At 36.6% G+C, this 17622-nt stretch overlaps 1 protein-coding gene across 2 annotated transcripts in view; it reads left to right on the top strand.

Moving 5' to 3' along the window:
* Positions 1 to 17622, top strand: part of LOC138713592 (26S proteasome non-ATPase regulatory subunit 1-like) — a 222741-nt gene that overhangs the window by 183718 nt on the left and 21401 nt on the right. For both annotated transcript variants that reach the window (XM_069845780.1, XM_069845779.1), the window contains exon 2: positions 12785 to 12899. In XM_069845780.1, the coding sequence (XP_069701881.1) occupies positions 12861 to 12899 (39 nt within the window). In that variant the 5' untranslated portion in view covers positions 12785 to 12860. The remainder of the gene's footprint in view (positions 1 to 12784; positions 12900 to 17622) is intronic.

Raw genomic sequence — 17622 nt, 5'->3', positions numbered from 1 at the left:
TTTCAAAATATGCTTCTAGTCGTTTCTCTTCACTTCCTTCATAAAATTCCACACTCCAGACAAAGCACTTCACTGATCTCTTCTTTCGTTCTTTTTTCATAGGTCAACAGGAGAAGCTCCTTTTCTATTAAAAGCTTCATTTTCCATTACTATCCGCCATGTTTGCAGTTTTTCTTGGAAAAGGTAAATGCGGTAGCTTCCCGTTGCTTTCCGCACACCACTCCCTCTTTCGCATCTTTAAAGATTCCAGGGTGCCCCAATGTGGAGGTGAGGAGAGTGAATTTAACTAATTAAGCCCTCCGGACCTCACCGAAATTCACCGCAGTTAAATTTAATATCAGTTCTATCAGAGTTTTTGACCCGATGAGAGACCGGGAAATCCCAATTAGTACACCTATTGTAGCCTTATTATTTTCAAAATTTCTAAGAAAAATAAACATAAAATATTGTAACTTTAGTAATCAATGAAACGATTACATTAGGTACAGTTTCAACTTGCTTCCATCATCCTTCGTTAGAGCCTTTTATTTCTTTTTACCGGCTTGACTGCCATGCTGCCCCATACATAATCTGAATTGGGTTGCTTTCTAGACTGTGGGCAGATCTTGGCTGTGTGTGTGTGTGCATGTGTACGCGCTTGCTATTTCCTCATAATCAAAAGTCGAGTTTCCCTCCCCCCCCCCTCATTCATCTCAGTGGACACATGAGAGGAACCGGTTATTGATAGACTGTGAAAGATATAACTCTAGATCACCAGATCACATATACTACAGTATACATTGCTCAGCCTTATAGGCTTTGACGGCAACAACTTTTATCAATTTCACTATGCTGCCATCTAGCTACTATATAAGAAGTCACGTTATAATTCTCATTTGAATTGTATGAAGCAACTGTACTTCCATCTAGCGGTCGTTCTTAATCGACTGTGGCGATCCTGGTGGTTGTTCTATTCTACATGTTACCGATTTTTAACGTGGTAATGGCCAATCTGTTGTGATCAGAAGTATAACTCTAATATCGTATATAATAAAATTTTAAGCAGTTAAATTGCTCTGAATTCTACAATTCTATTTAAAACAGAACATATATTTTGAAAAAAAAAATCAGTTCACAAAAATACCATTGACATTTTGCTGCAGACATGATTTCGTTGTTTTGTACGTATTTCAGGAAATAGAATAATCATATAAATACAATATAGAGTATTTGCTCCTATTTGGTTTCCAGCCTGTGATTTCCGATGCTCTAAACTACACTTTCCTCTAATATTTTACAATATCCTAATTGTTAATGGCATCTAGTAACCCTACCTACAGACCACCTGTCGTAACGCTGAAGATCACACGTTGAGAAACCCTGCATTAATTTATTAAAGTATCGAAATCAAACTTAGAGATATGGACATAATGAGAAAGTGCAAATAGCATGATTATGGTCTTTCGTTCCATAGCACGTATTGACTATGGAGTCTAGACCCTTGCTGTCTGTGAGAAGTGTGGTGTGTTCTGTTTACTTGTGAGGGTGGCACACATAGCCGGTCTGTGTTTGCTGATCTGCGCTGATTGCCAATTGGAGTGTCGCTGGTCTCTGCTCCTGTCATTCTATGGAGATCGATTGAGTACTTTATCTCACACGTGTCTGTAGTAAAGGATTATGTTTAGCTTCGCTGCAGGCATACGCATATTATTATGATTGTGAAGTGTATATAGGTTTTAAGCTTTTTCACGAAAATACACGTGTTTAGCGATTTTGATACCGATCATGTTGTTTTTAACACATCGTTTTGTATGTGTATATCTCCTGTTCGTCTTCTCTCTTATTTACATCAGTTTTTCAATTATGTATCTCTGTCATCACTACCACTACCACCACCAGAACCGATATAGTTTTTATTCAGTGGCGGGTAGCCTACTGAAAAGTATCAATAACTGACCTCAGCAGCAAAACGTCTAAACTTCAACCGTTATAGAATTTATATTGTTGACCATGGCGCTCAGTGGACTGTAATACCATTTGGATTCTCCAGGAAGTGAGGAATTAGTATGGAATTACAACACTGACTCTATCGACTGTAATACCATTTGGACTCACCAGAAAGTGTGGACGATTTGGACTCACCAGAAAGTGTGGATTTAGAACACAGGCTCTGTCGACTGTAATACCATTTGAACTCGCCAGAAAGTGTGGAGTTAGAACACTGGCCCTGTCAACTGTAATATAATTTGGACTCACCAGAAAATGTAGAATTCCGTTATTGTAGATTTTGGCTAGAGATTTAGGAGATTCTTTTGTTTCCATCTTGTTCTTGGTTACCCTAAGTTCTTCTTGTTGGTTAATTTTTCATAAGAAGTAAGTAGTCTTCCTCGCTGGTCTCGTGGTTACCATACTGGCTGCTGAACCCGAACGACGCGGATTCAAACTCGACAGAGGAAATGCATTTTGAAAGACAACAAAATCCTTAACATGGTAAGTAAGGGAAGTAATGTTGTGCATGCCGTGTGACAGATTTACAGCAGGTAAAAAACGCTGTCTCTGACACAGGCAAAATTTGTCGGCCTTTTCTCACTGATGTTTCCCGGCACTGAATAACCTCTAGTAACATCTGCAGTTTGAAAATTCATTAAATGAAATACTACTTCTGTAAGTAGTAGTGAAATGCGGAAGTGTCCCACTGATTGTATTTTCTCGATTTGTTTCTGTGCAATGTAATGTTCTCTTTCAGGAGATCGTTTTTATCCACATTTTTAATTTATTATTTAACTTAGCGTTTAAAAGGAAACCTTCCAAAATCACCGGGAAAATTCATACAGGGGTACGTGCTCTATTGGTAAGATTAAATACAAAAGATTAGCTGCCAGTACGAATGTGAGGCACAGAAAACGGTTGAAATACTAGTGGTCTGGGATGAACCAACAAATCACTTTGATGACTCTTTGTAACCAGCAATCAGTGTTCATCTGTTCTTGAAAGAAAGTTTTGAAAAATCCCATCTGTTCTTGAAAGAAAGTTTTGAAAAATCCCAAAGCGTCTTGCAAATTTAAGTACCAAGGAAACTATTGGTCCATTTTGCGATAATATAAAAGAGACTCTAGAGGGAGAAACAAACAGTGAAAAATAAAGTATGGCCAAAAGGCGAAAGCTTTGAATATAAAAAGTAAAATATTAAAGTTTTATTAATCTACTCAAAGTTATATCATCGCCCATTAAGCTCGATATCATCAAACAATTTGTAAAAGCTCTGGACCAGGACTGTTCATGCTTGAAATATCTCAGTAGTAAATCTCCACCTATATCAGAAGCCAAAAGTGAAAGAGGTTGTATTTGATGGACCACAAATTGAGAAACTTATGACAGATTTCACATTTACCGACAGCTTGAATGACTTAGAGGTAGAACCGTGGTGTTAGAAAATTCCTACTTGGATGCAACCTTAGTCTAAAACTGCATTTCGTATATTCTCATCTCGAACACCTCGCTGAAAATTTAGGAGCCTTAAGCTAAGAACATGATGAGAGGTTCCAGCAGGACATGAAAGAAATAGAAAGGATATATTAGAGTCGTTGTAATGTATCTATGTTAGCTGATTACTGCTGGCTTGTGAAACGAGCAGTTCTGCAAGGGCATAAATGTAAATCAGAATAACGTTCGTTCACAACGAAGTGCAAGTGAGCTCACTCTGAACCTGAACATAGAATAACGTTCGTTCACAACAAAGTGCAAGTGAGCTCACTCTGGACCTGAACATTCGAATAACGTTCGTTCACAACGAAGTGCAAGTGAGCTCACTGTTAACCTGAACATTATATTATTTAAAGGTGAAAAAGTACATTTTACATTAAATTAGTTATTTTAAAAGTATAATATTCACATACGGAACACATTACTACCTTTAAAGACTTTGTGTATAGATTTCTTCGTCCTTTCATATGCTATGTCTGATGATCTGTTATGGTCTCATTCCAACATTTTAACGGACTGTCCCAAGGTTTTTCCCTTGACTATGGTAATTTAGCATTTGGCAAGGAAGTAATTGTAAGGACATGGGATCTCTGTTTTGTTCTATAATTTGAATATTTTATAAAATTGGATCATCCGTTTCTGTAGAGAAGGCGTGGCGAAAATGTGACTCGCGAGCACATTGTGGCTCGCAATGATAGTTATGCATTTCTCTTGCTCCCTACCTCCCCCAACTCCCACTCTTTCACTCACTGGAGCCAAACTCATTTGTATTTGTCTCTGACCTGCGAGTGGCGTATCGTCGCAATGTCTCTCTCGAAACCATGTACCTCTACAAAAACGAAAGTTTCAAGTAGGATGGGAGGACGCATTTTTTTGCTGCCAATTTGATGAGAATATGAAATGTATGATTTTTTCACAAGTAATACGAGGAAAACGGTTGTGTAACTTAAAACGGCATTATACTACATGTCACTCATGAAACATTATAAGTTTAAGTGTTATTATTATTATTATTATTATTATTATTATTATTATTATCATCATCATCATTACCATCATCATTATCTCTGTACGTCGATCCTTTTTCAGCAGATGTACGAATAATACGGTTAGATCTTCAATTTAAACGCACAGATATGCAATGTGATGTTAAATAAAATCTAGATGTAAGGACTTGATAAATGTTGAACTTTTCATATCTTTGCCAAAAAATAAATATCCGAAGCTTCGTTCTTTCGCTTGCTCTGTTAAAGCCATGTTCGCTACAACTTACGTTTGTGAAAAATTATTTTCAACAATGAATATAGTAAAAACCAAATCTAGATCACGACTGACAGACAAATACCTTCGTGATCAACTACGACTGGCAATACGTGACATAAGTCCTGATTTTGAAACTCTGTCGCAGAGACATTCTGAAGACAATTAATTTTAGGTTGTAACAAAGTGTCCTATGTTTTCTTATTCATTTCTTTTCTCATTACACGTACTACACATTAGTTTGTAACCTTGTACTGTATAAAATTATATTTAAGTGCTTGACGTAAGGAAAAAGAAAATCCGTTAATAAGTCAGACAGTTGCTTCACTTCCTCTTCGGGTGTCCGCCTCCCTCTATAGGTGCTATGCACGTTGCAGGTTACACAGTGGCTCGGCTCACGATCACATTTTCGCCACGGCTGCTGTAGAGTAACATCATGCCTGACCGTGAACGAGCGGCGTCGGGTTCAAATCCTGGTTGAAACAAGTTACCTGGTTGAGATTTTTTCCGTGGGTTTCTCTCAATCCATTAAGAGCAAATGCTAGGTAAATTTCGGCGGTGGAATCTGGGCTCAATTTGCTGGCATTATCACCTTTATCTCAATCAGATGCTAGATAACTACAGCAGTTGATAAAGCGTCGTAAAATAACCAATTAAAATTGATCAAATTTTAATTCTTCTAAAAACTAATATTTTTCTTCTTACCTAATTTAGCGTAGCCTGCATTTCTTCTTAATTTCACTGGAAGATTCGATATTTATCATATTTTCGTGCGGTCCATGAGAGTTTGTCTCGTCATTGTTTTGTAGGATTTAATTCTAGTATGTTTTTTTTTAACAAAAGAGATTCTAAATAATTATGTTATTAATAACATCCATTGCATAATTTTCAATTTTGTTGATATATAGGCCTACACTTTCCCAATTCACAGATCAAATGGTAGTGTAGATAGTTAATATATACAATAAAACTTGTAAGTTTTATTGTAAATATAGAGTTAACAACGAAGATGTCCATATTCCTCAGAATATCCGGTTCTAATTGAAAGGCCGAACTTTGGAGTCCATCTTCAGAATTCGCCAAACATACAATAGGTACCATATGTCTAGAAATTTATGTTGATATTATTCAAGTTTATATGTGTACAAGTACAGTTATTTTATATAGACTATAATTCACAGAAATATATTTACACATAAGTATAAGATTAATCAGAACTCTTTCCGAGTCATAATTTGGAGGTAACTGATTTTGATATGATTTACAAATGTATATTTTACTCTATTATACATATTATAACATTGGAACTGAAAATAAATTAATCTCCACTACTGTAAGTATAAAATAATATTCTAGAATTCAAAATAAAAGTTACTTTAACACAGAAAATAAAATAATTGTTCTTTTTGTCTCTTAAAAGTGGTGAGCACAAATATAAGCACAGTACAATTTTGGTCAGTTTTTTTGCTTACACACGCAAAATGATCACTCATTTAGTACTGTACTTCGTTGGCTTCCCTTTTCTGTGAATAACCATCTTAAGCTGTTTTGCATGGAACCAAAAGCTTACCAGTGACTTCAGCCCCTATTTCTCGCCATTCTTTCAGAAGCATCTTCCTTCAATTGTTTTATACTAGTAATGGCGTATTTACGCACTCTTCTTCTCATTTCATTCAAAAGATGTTCGACGGGTTTAATATCTGGTGACTGTGGAGGAGTTGATGAGGGGTATTATAGACGGTCCACAGACGAACAATTTCTGCAGTGTGTTTAGGATCGTTGTCGACTCACAAAATGTGCCCCTGCGTATGGGGTCACTTGGCTGAAGAGCATGTGCCACAGAAAAGATTTTCTAGGAGAATTTTCTAAATGATTGCGAATGTCATGTAATCTTTTCTCGGTGAGAACCCTACGCTTTCTTAGGCTGGACACTAGTTTCCTGAAATTTATGATAAAAATTATGGACTATTTTACGATCTGGAGCGTCTACACCCGGGAATCTTTCTTGAAACCATCTTCGAATTTCACGAGCTGAGTTAACACATACGAATGGTAAATAAAGACACGCTGTGCCGTTGTAAACTCACGAGGCATAATACACTTTATTTATACTGTCGAATTGAGAAACGAACAACACAACACACCCGGGAACAGCTGCGCTACGACTGCAAGTAGGCAGGCTTCCTACTCCCTCCAGTGCGCGGCAAACGAGTGAGGGCTCGCTCATAGGAAAAACCCCGCGTCGCGGGGGAAAGCATAACTGATCGCACTGTAGCTCTTGAAAATTAAACGTACACTTGACAGTGTTGACTGAAAATCTTACGAGGAAGATTGTAGCGAGTCTGGGAGTAATATCTATATCTAATTCTGAACTCAATCGTTGACCATGATGTACCTGTTTCTAGTTACGTGCAATAGAAACAGACATACTTAATTGCAAGTATGGAAAGAAATGTTTTTTAGAATAACAAGTAATGCCTTTATCTCATGAGTCATACTCAGTTTACATACTTGCTCTTTTCTCTTGCCAAGCGTAAGTACAGTAGTTTCTAATAGTAATCCCTTTTCATTATGGACAAGCAGCATTCGTTTGTGAGCTGCCGATCTCAGTTACATTATTTGTAACCACTTGACCTACTTTAAAAACGTATGCGGCATTGCCACGCTTAGTTTTTCTTCACTCTGTGTAAAACTAGAAATATTCAAGTTGTCATTACCGTTAACTAAAGTCCGGCAACAACGAGAACTCCAAGTGAGGTGACGAAGAGCTAAGTAGCAGTTAAAGTGCATCACAGTTCCGATTTCAAAGACTTGAACAATAGTGGCGCGATAACGAAACATTCATGTGTGAGCTACTGATCTCAGTTGCATTACTGACTTGTAAAAATAATACATTGCTGTAGCCACCTGACCACTTTAAGACGTATGCGACATTGCCACGTCTAGTGTTTCTCCGTCGTGTCTAAACCTATTGTTCTAATTGTTGCTGTAATTAACTAAGATCTGGCAACAACGAGGCACTACAAGTGAAGTGATCAAGAGCTAATTTACAGTTAAAGAGCGAACGGTTCCGATTGCAAAGACTTGAACGAACAACAATAGTGACGCAATAACGAAAATCTTTTACATGCCGCTTGTCCATAGTGAAAACGAGACTACGTACTATACAGTGAGCTCTATACTAAAGTATAGTATAGTATAGTATAGTATAGTCTAGAGCTCACTGGTACTATACTAACCTCCTTACTGTCGTTTTGAAGTACGAATACCTAAATACTTTAATTCCGTGTCGTTATCCATTTGAATGCATGTAATAATAATCAGGCCTGGATTTCCCAGTAGGCCTCTTAGGCCTGGGGCGACATAATGAAAACGAGACTACTATACTAACCTCCTTACTTTGTTTTGAAGTACCTACATAATTCCGTGCTACCAGTCAATCACTTGTATTTGGAATGCCATTGTGTTTTGAATTTCTTGTTCATATTGCCATACTTCTGAATTGTATTTGAATTGGGAGTAGGTTTTCGATTTTTCATGTCGCATTTTTATTCATAAGATGAGAACGAGAAACCTGTATTTAATAAAACGTCAATTGAATCAGAATTGCTTTTATCACGCATTTTATAAAATAACTGATAACTAGTGATGAGCAGAAATCACGGTGATCGAAAAATCACGATCACACTTGTGATTAAACAGCTTTTAAACAGTAATCACAGTTCGAGGGCTAAACTGCTCACCAGCTGAGACAGTTCATGTACTTTTCTCACTGCGTGCGCTGCCCTGCTACCTAGTGACGCTCGTTGGTGCCAACACTGAGAACAACTACGCCCGGGAACTGTGAGCGCCCGATTTTAACAATACATTCAGTATAGCCAACTCAGTAGATTTCAGGCTGATCCTAGCAGGTTTCAATTTCTTAAACCCAGAAAATATACTATGTCAGCCGACAGCCGAAAATCTGGCAGGTTTTTACATTGCTTAATGTGATTCCATTATTTTAAGCAGTGATGTTATTAATTGACTACACTATTCAACTAGTAGAATTACAATAATAACAAAATTTTACGAAATATGACAATGATTTTAAAAATAAGAATGTTTCATTCATCTTCTAAGTGATGTGTGAGTTATGTCAAAATTACTAATTTTCCGTTTTTTCCTACATAATATTTCACTTCAGGAATATACTGGACAAGATAAAATGGACTATAATTATATTGGGCAGCCAGGCTTTACTTCTGTGAAGTACAAACACATAACCTCAACATTTTCTTACCCGTTCCTACCATGTGCGAAATATCGAGATCATTGAAACATCGCAGTGAGACGCTCTAATGAGCGGGGAAGAATGAATTGTTCATTGTTCACCTCGAACAAGTTCGGAGTTCAGTCACTGTTTATCACTGTCTAAGATCACCGTGATCATAAATGAGCAATCACAGGTCGAACAGGGAACACAAAAGAGCAGTTTATCTCATCACTATTGTTAACTAATAATCCGCCATAACATTAACGTTCGGTGCACTAGAAATTAAGCTTTCATTGCTATACTTGTTACCTACCAGCCACACTAGATGAGAGAGAATTTAGACAATATTGGGAATGTCTCACAGCGTTCGTAAGAGGTTTGATGGTGAGCTGTGCTACACATGCACCTGTTAACTCGGTCCACATGCCCCAAGCCAGCCGAATGGCAAAATAGAAGATCCGAAGGGACAAGCGTGTCTCCTAACAACAGGTTCGGGCAATCGTCAGATATTGTGGAAGAGTGCTTTACTTTAACACAATGGTGTGATCATGTTAACTGATTGATGTTAAATGTTATGTTTTATTTAACGACGCTCGCAACTGCAGAGGTTATATCAGCGTCGCAGGATGTGTCGGAATTTTGTCCCGCAGGAGTTCTTTTGCCAGTAAATCTACTGACATGAGCCTGTCGCATTTAAGCACACTTAAATGCCATCGACCTGGCCCGGGATCGAACCCGCAACCTTAGGCATAGAAGGCCAGCGCTATACCAACTCGCCAACCAGGTCGACGCTGATTGATGTAACCAGTAACTTCGTAACTCCAAATATTAATATAGCTTAGAATTTTAATTATTATGAACACAGATAAAGTTGTGTAGACACTGTCTCAATGTCTCATAGCATGTTTCGCCCCTGGTAGAATGTGAAATTTGATGATCTGCTAGATGACTTAGCTCGCCATAAAACAGGAAGAAGGTTATCTCATAAAAATGAGGCATGATAAAATTAAATTATATAATTTATGTTATATCACTTTACTATATTTTGCAGGTCTTGCATGCACCTCTCATTTAATTAATAGCCTAATGCACGATTATTAATGAGTTTTCTTAACTCGATAGGGAGTGGCAGGGCCTGTTTGCCCTAGCGGCGTCAAATATGTAAATCCGGCCCTAATATAATAATAATAATAATAATAATAATAATAATAATAATAATAATAATAATAAATTTCACTTGGGCTTGCCGGGATATTGATTCGGCTTAAATATGGAAAACTTTAATGTAGGAAACTAGTCATTCAGATAACAATACATAAATTCAACAGGTTTACTCACATCTCTTTGTGGATGGTTCATTATAACTTACAGCTGAGCTCCAGATTTTCAACTTCAAACATTTTCTTTTTCTATACTGTTAATCTCGAAATTTCTTTTTTTCTGTCTGTGTTCGGCATTTTGGTTAACAATTATAGTTATTTTTGGGAGTTAAAAATCTAATTTTGGTTTTTTATTTGATCTTGTAAAATTGTAAAATAAATGTTTTTGTCATTGTTTTTATTTGTTTGTAATTATATTCATTTAGCCCTCAAATAGAAGAGCTATTGATGACACCAAACAAGTAATTACCTTTTTTTTTCCTATTTGCAAGTATTAGCTATACTGTACCATTCATAAAGGGAAATTTAATTTAAAAATATCACATTAATGTTGTATTAAATATTAAAGTGTGTTTATTGAGGCATAAAAAGTATGAAGTGAATGGTGTCAAGTGCTGCCAGTTTTCGTTTCATTCAAAATACATGATGAAATTCTAAATTATATCTCAATATTTATAAAAATGTTAAAATATATCCATAACAACTTATCCTAAAATTTTAATTATGAGTTTATGACATTAATATCGTGCAGTGTGTAACATTAATGGCCGATTTGTCCAAGTATTGTTAGAACACTTATCGACTGTTAAATCTTCAACAGTTTGGCTTAACAGATTCTTAACCGTTTGTTAACTTTAAATGTAGGATTTCAGGCCGTTAACTCATTTAATAAACAGTTAAACATGGCGGATAACACCACAGCTGTTCAGACAAAAGTTGTGAAAATAACATGTAATGTTTCTCTTTGAGAAATGTTTAGAGTAAGGGCCGGTTTCACCAAGCTTCAGTAAATCAGTCCAAATGAAACATTAATTAGTACTGAACATTAAAATATTTACATGAGTACGTTTGTATGTGAGCTGTCGCCGTAGATTTCAAGCCGAGCAGCTATATACGCCTCGTCGCTCTAGTTACGTCATAACTCGCGTGGAGCAGTCAGTAGCGAGTTGACTTGCCATTCTAGTGGTCCGTGTTCGATTCCGGGCGATAACTTTTTTTTTTTATTAACGTAACTAGTTTTTATACATGTTACCTTTCTTCGTTTTTTTAATTTTGTGTAGTGGAACGAATTATTTCGCAACTCTGGCTCCACTAGGAGAATTTAAAAAACTCTTGGGAGATCAATTTTCTTCCCGAAATAAAACAAAGATAAACAAACAAATTAAAGAAAAATAAAAGAAATACACATGTGGATCTAATACATTGTCCACATGCCACCGGCGTCTATCACTGCCTGGCATTTTCTGGGCATTGAGTCCACCAGATCACGAAAATAGTTCTGGTCCTTAGCGAAATCTTCCCAGGTAACCAGAACTTGATCCCAGAACTCATCTGGATTTTGAGGTGGGATGTCTCGATATTTGTCAATCCTCCTCTTATTCATGCTTTTCCGTGAACCGTCTATGGCGGTGTGCGCGGGGTGATTATCCTGCTGGAAAATTAAATTTCCATCGGAAAGAAAACGATTATAAATTCCAAGAATCCAGCTCTTTCGCTTCTGTTTTAAAGCCTGTGCAAACATATCTTATCGCTAGCTATAATATAATTCTAATAAATGAAAGTTAATATACCAATTAAGTTTTGTTATGTTTGAATGCACATTATGTATTAATTTACTAATATTTCTTAGGTACCGGTATGTAGTTATAATAATCACATTTTAATGTCGTAAAATAAAACTCAGTTGTATGTTATCTAGTTGAAATAGGCCACTTGTTCCAATTCACCAGCTACTATTAACTCTAGATTCTATGTTACTGGCTCTTCAACTATAGCCGATGTCAATAGTGCTTCAAAATACGCAGTGAGTAAATAATAAAATGTTTCAGCAGCAATTGCTTCTTTAGGACGAAATTACATACAATTTATACATGGACCTGAATTAGAGAATTTTATATGATACGGAATTCTCCTCGGGGTTTTGTGTACAGTTGACTACACACACATTCGTGTAATTATTGTCACCTGGTGGTCATAATGCTGAGATTTTTCTAAACAGAAATTCATATTTAGCATTATAAAATATAACCATGCTTATAATAATAATTATTATTCAATAGTAGTCAATGCAACTTTCATTTATCAACTCTCTGTACTGTATGAATCATGGCTACTGTAACAGGTTACGATTTTACACATGTTTCATGACTTACTCTATAGTACAGAATTTAAATAATAATAATATCAGCCAATAAGAAGTTGTCTTATATATGCAAAATCATTACCAACTGCTGTTGAGTAGTTAGAATAGTGTTAACGACAGTTAAAGTTAAGTGTTGGTTATTTTAAACAAAATTATGTTGGAAAAATGGAAAACATCTTAACAAAACGTTAAAAATAAACCAGCTGTTAATTTAACATTTGTTAAGCCAAATTAAACATTACTTGAAAAAACTGGCCATAAGTCTTTTTATTAATTTCTTTGCAGGACCCCAGAACAATGTCCCAGTGTGGTGTCCCTGCTTGCAGAATCGTACAACCCTCACGTGAGATATGGAGCTGCAATGGCTCTGGGGATCGCCTGTGCAGGAACTGGACTCAAGGTACATAACTGAATATAAAAAAAAAACTATATTTCACAGTAATTGTGCTATCTATCCATACCTACCTACCAACGAAAATGCGTATATGCAAGGCATACTAAAAGCCTGAACTTACCAAACCTAACCTGTCACTGATACTCGACCTTACGAAAACTGGTTTTCTATCTATCTGTCTGTCTCTCTGTCTATTGTCCTGCCTGGTTCTGTCCTGCTCTGTGTGCCCATCCGTCCTTACTGTCCACCCATCATTTATGTTACAAGCGTATTACTTCTCAGTTTTTTTTCCCCCCACTATTAGACTTTACCATCCTCTACAGTAAATCCAGCTATGATCAGCATTAAGCATTTTCATATCATAATTATAAATAAATTGCCTGGGTCACTGGCTAATGTAAGAAATTACCTACTGAAGGATGCACTGGAAGAAATGATGAACGCGAGAAAAGTTCGAGGTAGAAGAAGTTATCAGATGATAGACAACATTAAGATATACGAGGGATCATTTGCAGAAACTAAGAGGAAGGGAGAAAATAAATATTGGAGGATGCCGAGTTTGCAGTGAAAGACCTGTCCTTAGGCAGAAAACTACAAATGAATTGAGGCGGTGGCTGGAAAAAAGGCCCATAAGCAAAAGTCATGTTTCGAGAAAACAGTGATTGAAAGATTTATTTTAATGTAATTGCGATTTGAATGCACTTTTATCAAAATAATCATTTCCATACTGTTACAATAATGTTTGTCTACAAATTTTTGTTAAATAATGCATTCCGGCTTTAATAATGTTGTAAATATTGTAACTTTTAATTTAAAACAATAATGTAACTTTTATTGTCGCAACAATAATCACTTTCTATAATTGAATTTAAACACTCCCGTCAACAATGGGTATTTCACTCCACACATCAACACAGTATTCGTTACTGCTCTCCACAGACGACAATGACAGTTCACTTGGATTATTGACAACAATGTACTCCTAATCTCAACTAATGTTCACAAAGCACTATTTACAACACAAAACTGTCAGTTCTCAGCTCACAGTTCGTTTGCCTTAGCTAATTCTTCTAGCTCATTCACTCAAGTCACCGTATATCGAACCCAAGACTTGCAGAGACAGTCCACTGAACTTCGAACTCAGGTCCCCCAACTCCGGCCCACTGCACGTCGAACCACAGACTCCGGATACGCCGCACTCGCCTGGACGCCCGCACAGTTGCGGACACACACTCAAGTCGAACTCTGGTCTCGAAGCTGGCTTCACTGCTACACAAGACTGACTGGCTTGCTGACCAGAAACTGAACTCGTCTCGAAGGCTGGCTTCCTTTTATTTGTTAGGCAACACTTCGCGAGCCTTCGATTTCCGGACGTTTCCGTTTCTGGACAATTCGTTTTCGAGAATAATCTGTCACGCTGTTTCTTCTTCCCCTTCATCTCGCGCCACAGTTGGCTTTCTTCCCCTCTCGGCAAGCACCAGATGCGAGCGCAACCTCCCCCGCCGCGTCGCCCGTCTCTCGCGTTCCCCGCCCTCTGTGGTACGCGCGATCGACACCCGGCTGTCACACTATATATGTTTTATTGGAGCATTTTATAGGCCCTTTTTCCAGAGAACAACTTTATTTTATCAAAATACTTTCAATATGATTATATTTTAGTAGGAATATCAGCATTGAACAGCGCACATTACAGAGGTTTGTAAGTTCAAAATCATTTTGGTAAAATTATATTGCTTACATATATCCCATAGTTACATCATAATTGTATCGCTTACGTAAAAATGAAGAATATCTGTTGGGTACAGAATACAGATTACAGGTTATTTAGTATTAATCTAAAATGGATTCACACTCACTTCAAAGTATATCTTCAGAGTGCAGTTTACACTTTAGTGCACATCCTGGGTGGACTCACACTCACTTTGAGGATCATCTTCACTGAAGTTTGCTGAGTTCTACAACTACGCAAGGGTGCATGGGTTCATTCAATTAGCTAGCCTGCCCTCTGTTTAGAAGATATTGAAACGAAACTACGTAAGCAAGTAGATTTTAAAACGGAGAATCGAATTAAACGTTCTCCCGAAAAAGGGTCTCAAACTACTAATACTGCTACTGCTGCTGTTGTTGCTGCTGTTCGTCACATGGTGCCTGTGCCTCCACAACCATCAGTGAGATGCGCTCCAGTTGGGCAGCATTGGTCTGTACCATTTATTTTATCTTTTATTGTGTGCAAAAATTATAGCAAAAATTGTTGAAGTCGATTTCGAATGAATGACCATTTTGTGTTGTTTTGCATGTAGATAGGTATTAATTTTTTTTAAGTATATTTGATTAAGTTTTGTATGCATCCTTCTAGATTGAATTGATTGAATATAAACAAAATCCGCCAAATGTTCAGGATAAATTTCTGTGAACAGATATGTAGACAAAAATCACGAGTTATAAATCCATGAAAAACACTGGTGTGCATATTATAAGCCTGATAAAAAAAATTGTTTAAAAATATCGCCGGAACACCCTACTTAATCATCTACAAGTTGACTCAGACAGGTTTGAGAAATTATAAAATTTGAAATATCTTGGTACATTGTTTACTGCCTATAATGAGGTCAAGGATGAGATCAGTAACAAGAATCAGAAACGCCATTAGATACTGTTATGAATCTTCTAAATGTAAGATATTGTCTATAAGAAAAACAATTTGCACAAGTATACAAATCAAGTAAGTTGAGATATCGCATCACTTACTTCCGTAATACCAATTTATTGAGTTGACACTATTTGGAAAAACAGTTATTTCATTGTTACAAGTAACGCTGTCTTCTTCTGTGGTCAATGTAACATAAAGTACACAAGATTAGATATGTGGAATGTTTTATTTTCGCTGACAGAATTAAGGCCATAAGGCCTTCTCTTCCATTCAATCAGTCTCTGAAGAAGAGAGATATATCTCTGCTTTCCTGCAAAAATGAGACCTGACTTCGTGACTTTAAGCCCTTCCTAGAATGTGGATGTTTGTCCATTAATTACACTAGTCTGCGATGAAATTACTGCCTCCAAAGTTTGAATGTTTTTAGGGTATTTTTAGCATGCTGAAGTCAAGTTCCTATCACGTACCATTTTTTCGTTATTTTAATTTTCTTATAATATATTACGACAATTTATAATATAATTATTTAAACTATAATACTTTAACAACTGTAGTTTTTGTATGTTAAGATATGAAAACCAAATATATTCAACATATTTTTAAGATGTTTATATTGAAAATCAAGGATAACAGATGTTTCTTAGCAGATAGAGGGTACAAGCATATAAGGAAGTTAGGGTGAAATAACGTGCAGCCTTGCTATTATCTGTATTTGTGGGAGATAGAAATGTCAGCCATACCTTGGTGAGAGACTAAAGTCAACTCGTCTAGTTCCTCTCACATTTCAATAGTGTGTGTTTCACCTGGAAACGAAACGAAATCAGTTTTTGAAGCTTTATTGTGGAGTAGAAAGTTGAGAGTTTTTAGTTCAGTAAGAAAGTATTTACCATGTCGCATCGAGGATGTATAAATAATCCAGACCATTTTTGTTATACAACTTATGTAGGATATACACATTGCCTATGCAGAGGCGTAATTTTACAGATTTTGTGAAAAAGTCATACCATGCCTATTTTGGAATCAAACTTAGAGACCAAAGTAAAGCTTGGACACCACACAAAGTATGTAGAGTATGCATTGAAGAACTTCATCATTGGATCAACGGCAGAAGACTATTGCTATCTTTTGGAGTATCTATGGTTTGGAGAGAGCAGTTGAACCATAGTAATGATTGCTACTTCTGTTCGTGTGATGTGAAGGGTACTATTCTAAAAATAAAAAGCATATTGTGTATCCAGTTATTCGGTCAGCCATTTTACCTGTACCCCATAGGCCTGATGTACCAATCACTGTGCGACTAGAAAATCTTGATAGTTTTCATCTGAGTCTGATGTAGTGGTGAGGGAAATTGTGACGAGTGACAGTGACTATCTACCAGAGTCGGGAGCTGCAGAATGTGGCTTTAAATACATATGTGAGAAATTTCCACTACTATCTGAAGCAAATTAAAAGAAAATATATTTAATGGTCCTGACTAAAGAAAACAGATGTCTGATGCAGCAGTTAAACACTGTGGATGAAAAGGGGAAAGCAGCATGGATATCTTTCTGTGAATTTGTTTTAAAATTTCTTGGTAACGACAAGGGTCCTAATTACCGAAACATTGTGGCTAACATGCTTGAAGCATACAAGGAACTTGGTTGTAACATGAGTATCAAAATTCATTTTCTGTTTTCTCACCTAGATTATTTCTCCGAAAATCTAGGATTTTTGAGTGAAGAGCAAGGTGAACGATTTCACAAGGATCTGCAGGAGTTCGAAAGGAGATACCAGGGACAATGGAGCATCAGTATGCATCCTCATTATTGTTGGATGTTAAAGCGTGAAATACCTGAAGACAAAAATAAAAGAAAGAGGAGCAGGAGGACTTGCTCAACTAAGAAGCAAGTGGTGTAATTTTTTGTGTGATACAGTGTGCTAATTTATACATCCAATAGTGAAGTAAACAAGACAAAACAAAGCAAAAACACTCTAGAGTGACATGTATGATCAACCATACACATAGTTTCACCAAGTTGTGTCTTTTAAATATTGCTTTTGCATTTGAAATAAAAAAGTGAAATGAAAAAGTTTGTGATG

Source organism: Periplaneta americana, chromosome 14 (genome assembly GCF_040183065.1).
Source record: "Periplaneta americana isolate PAMFEO1 chromosome 14, P.americana_PAMFEO1_priV1, whole genome shotgun sequence".
NCBI lineage: Eukaryota > Metazoa > Arthropoda > Insecta > Blattodea > Blattidae > Periplaneta > Periplaneta americana.
This window is presented reverse-complemented; position numbering and strand designations above follow the sequence as displayed.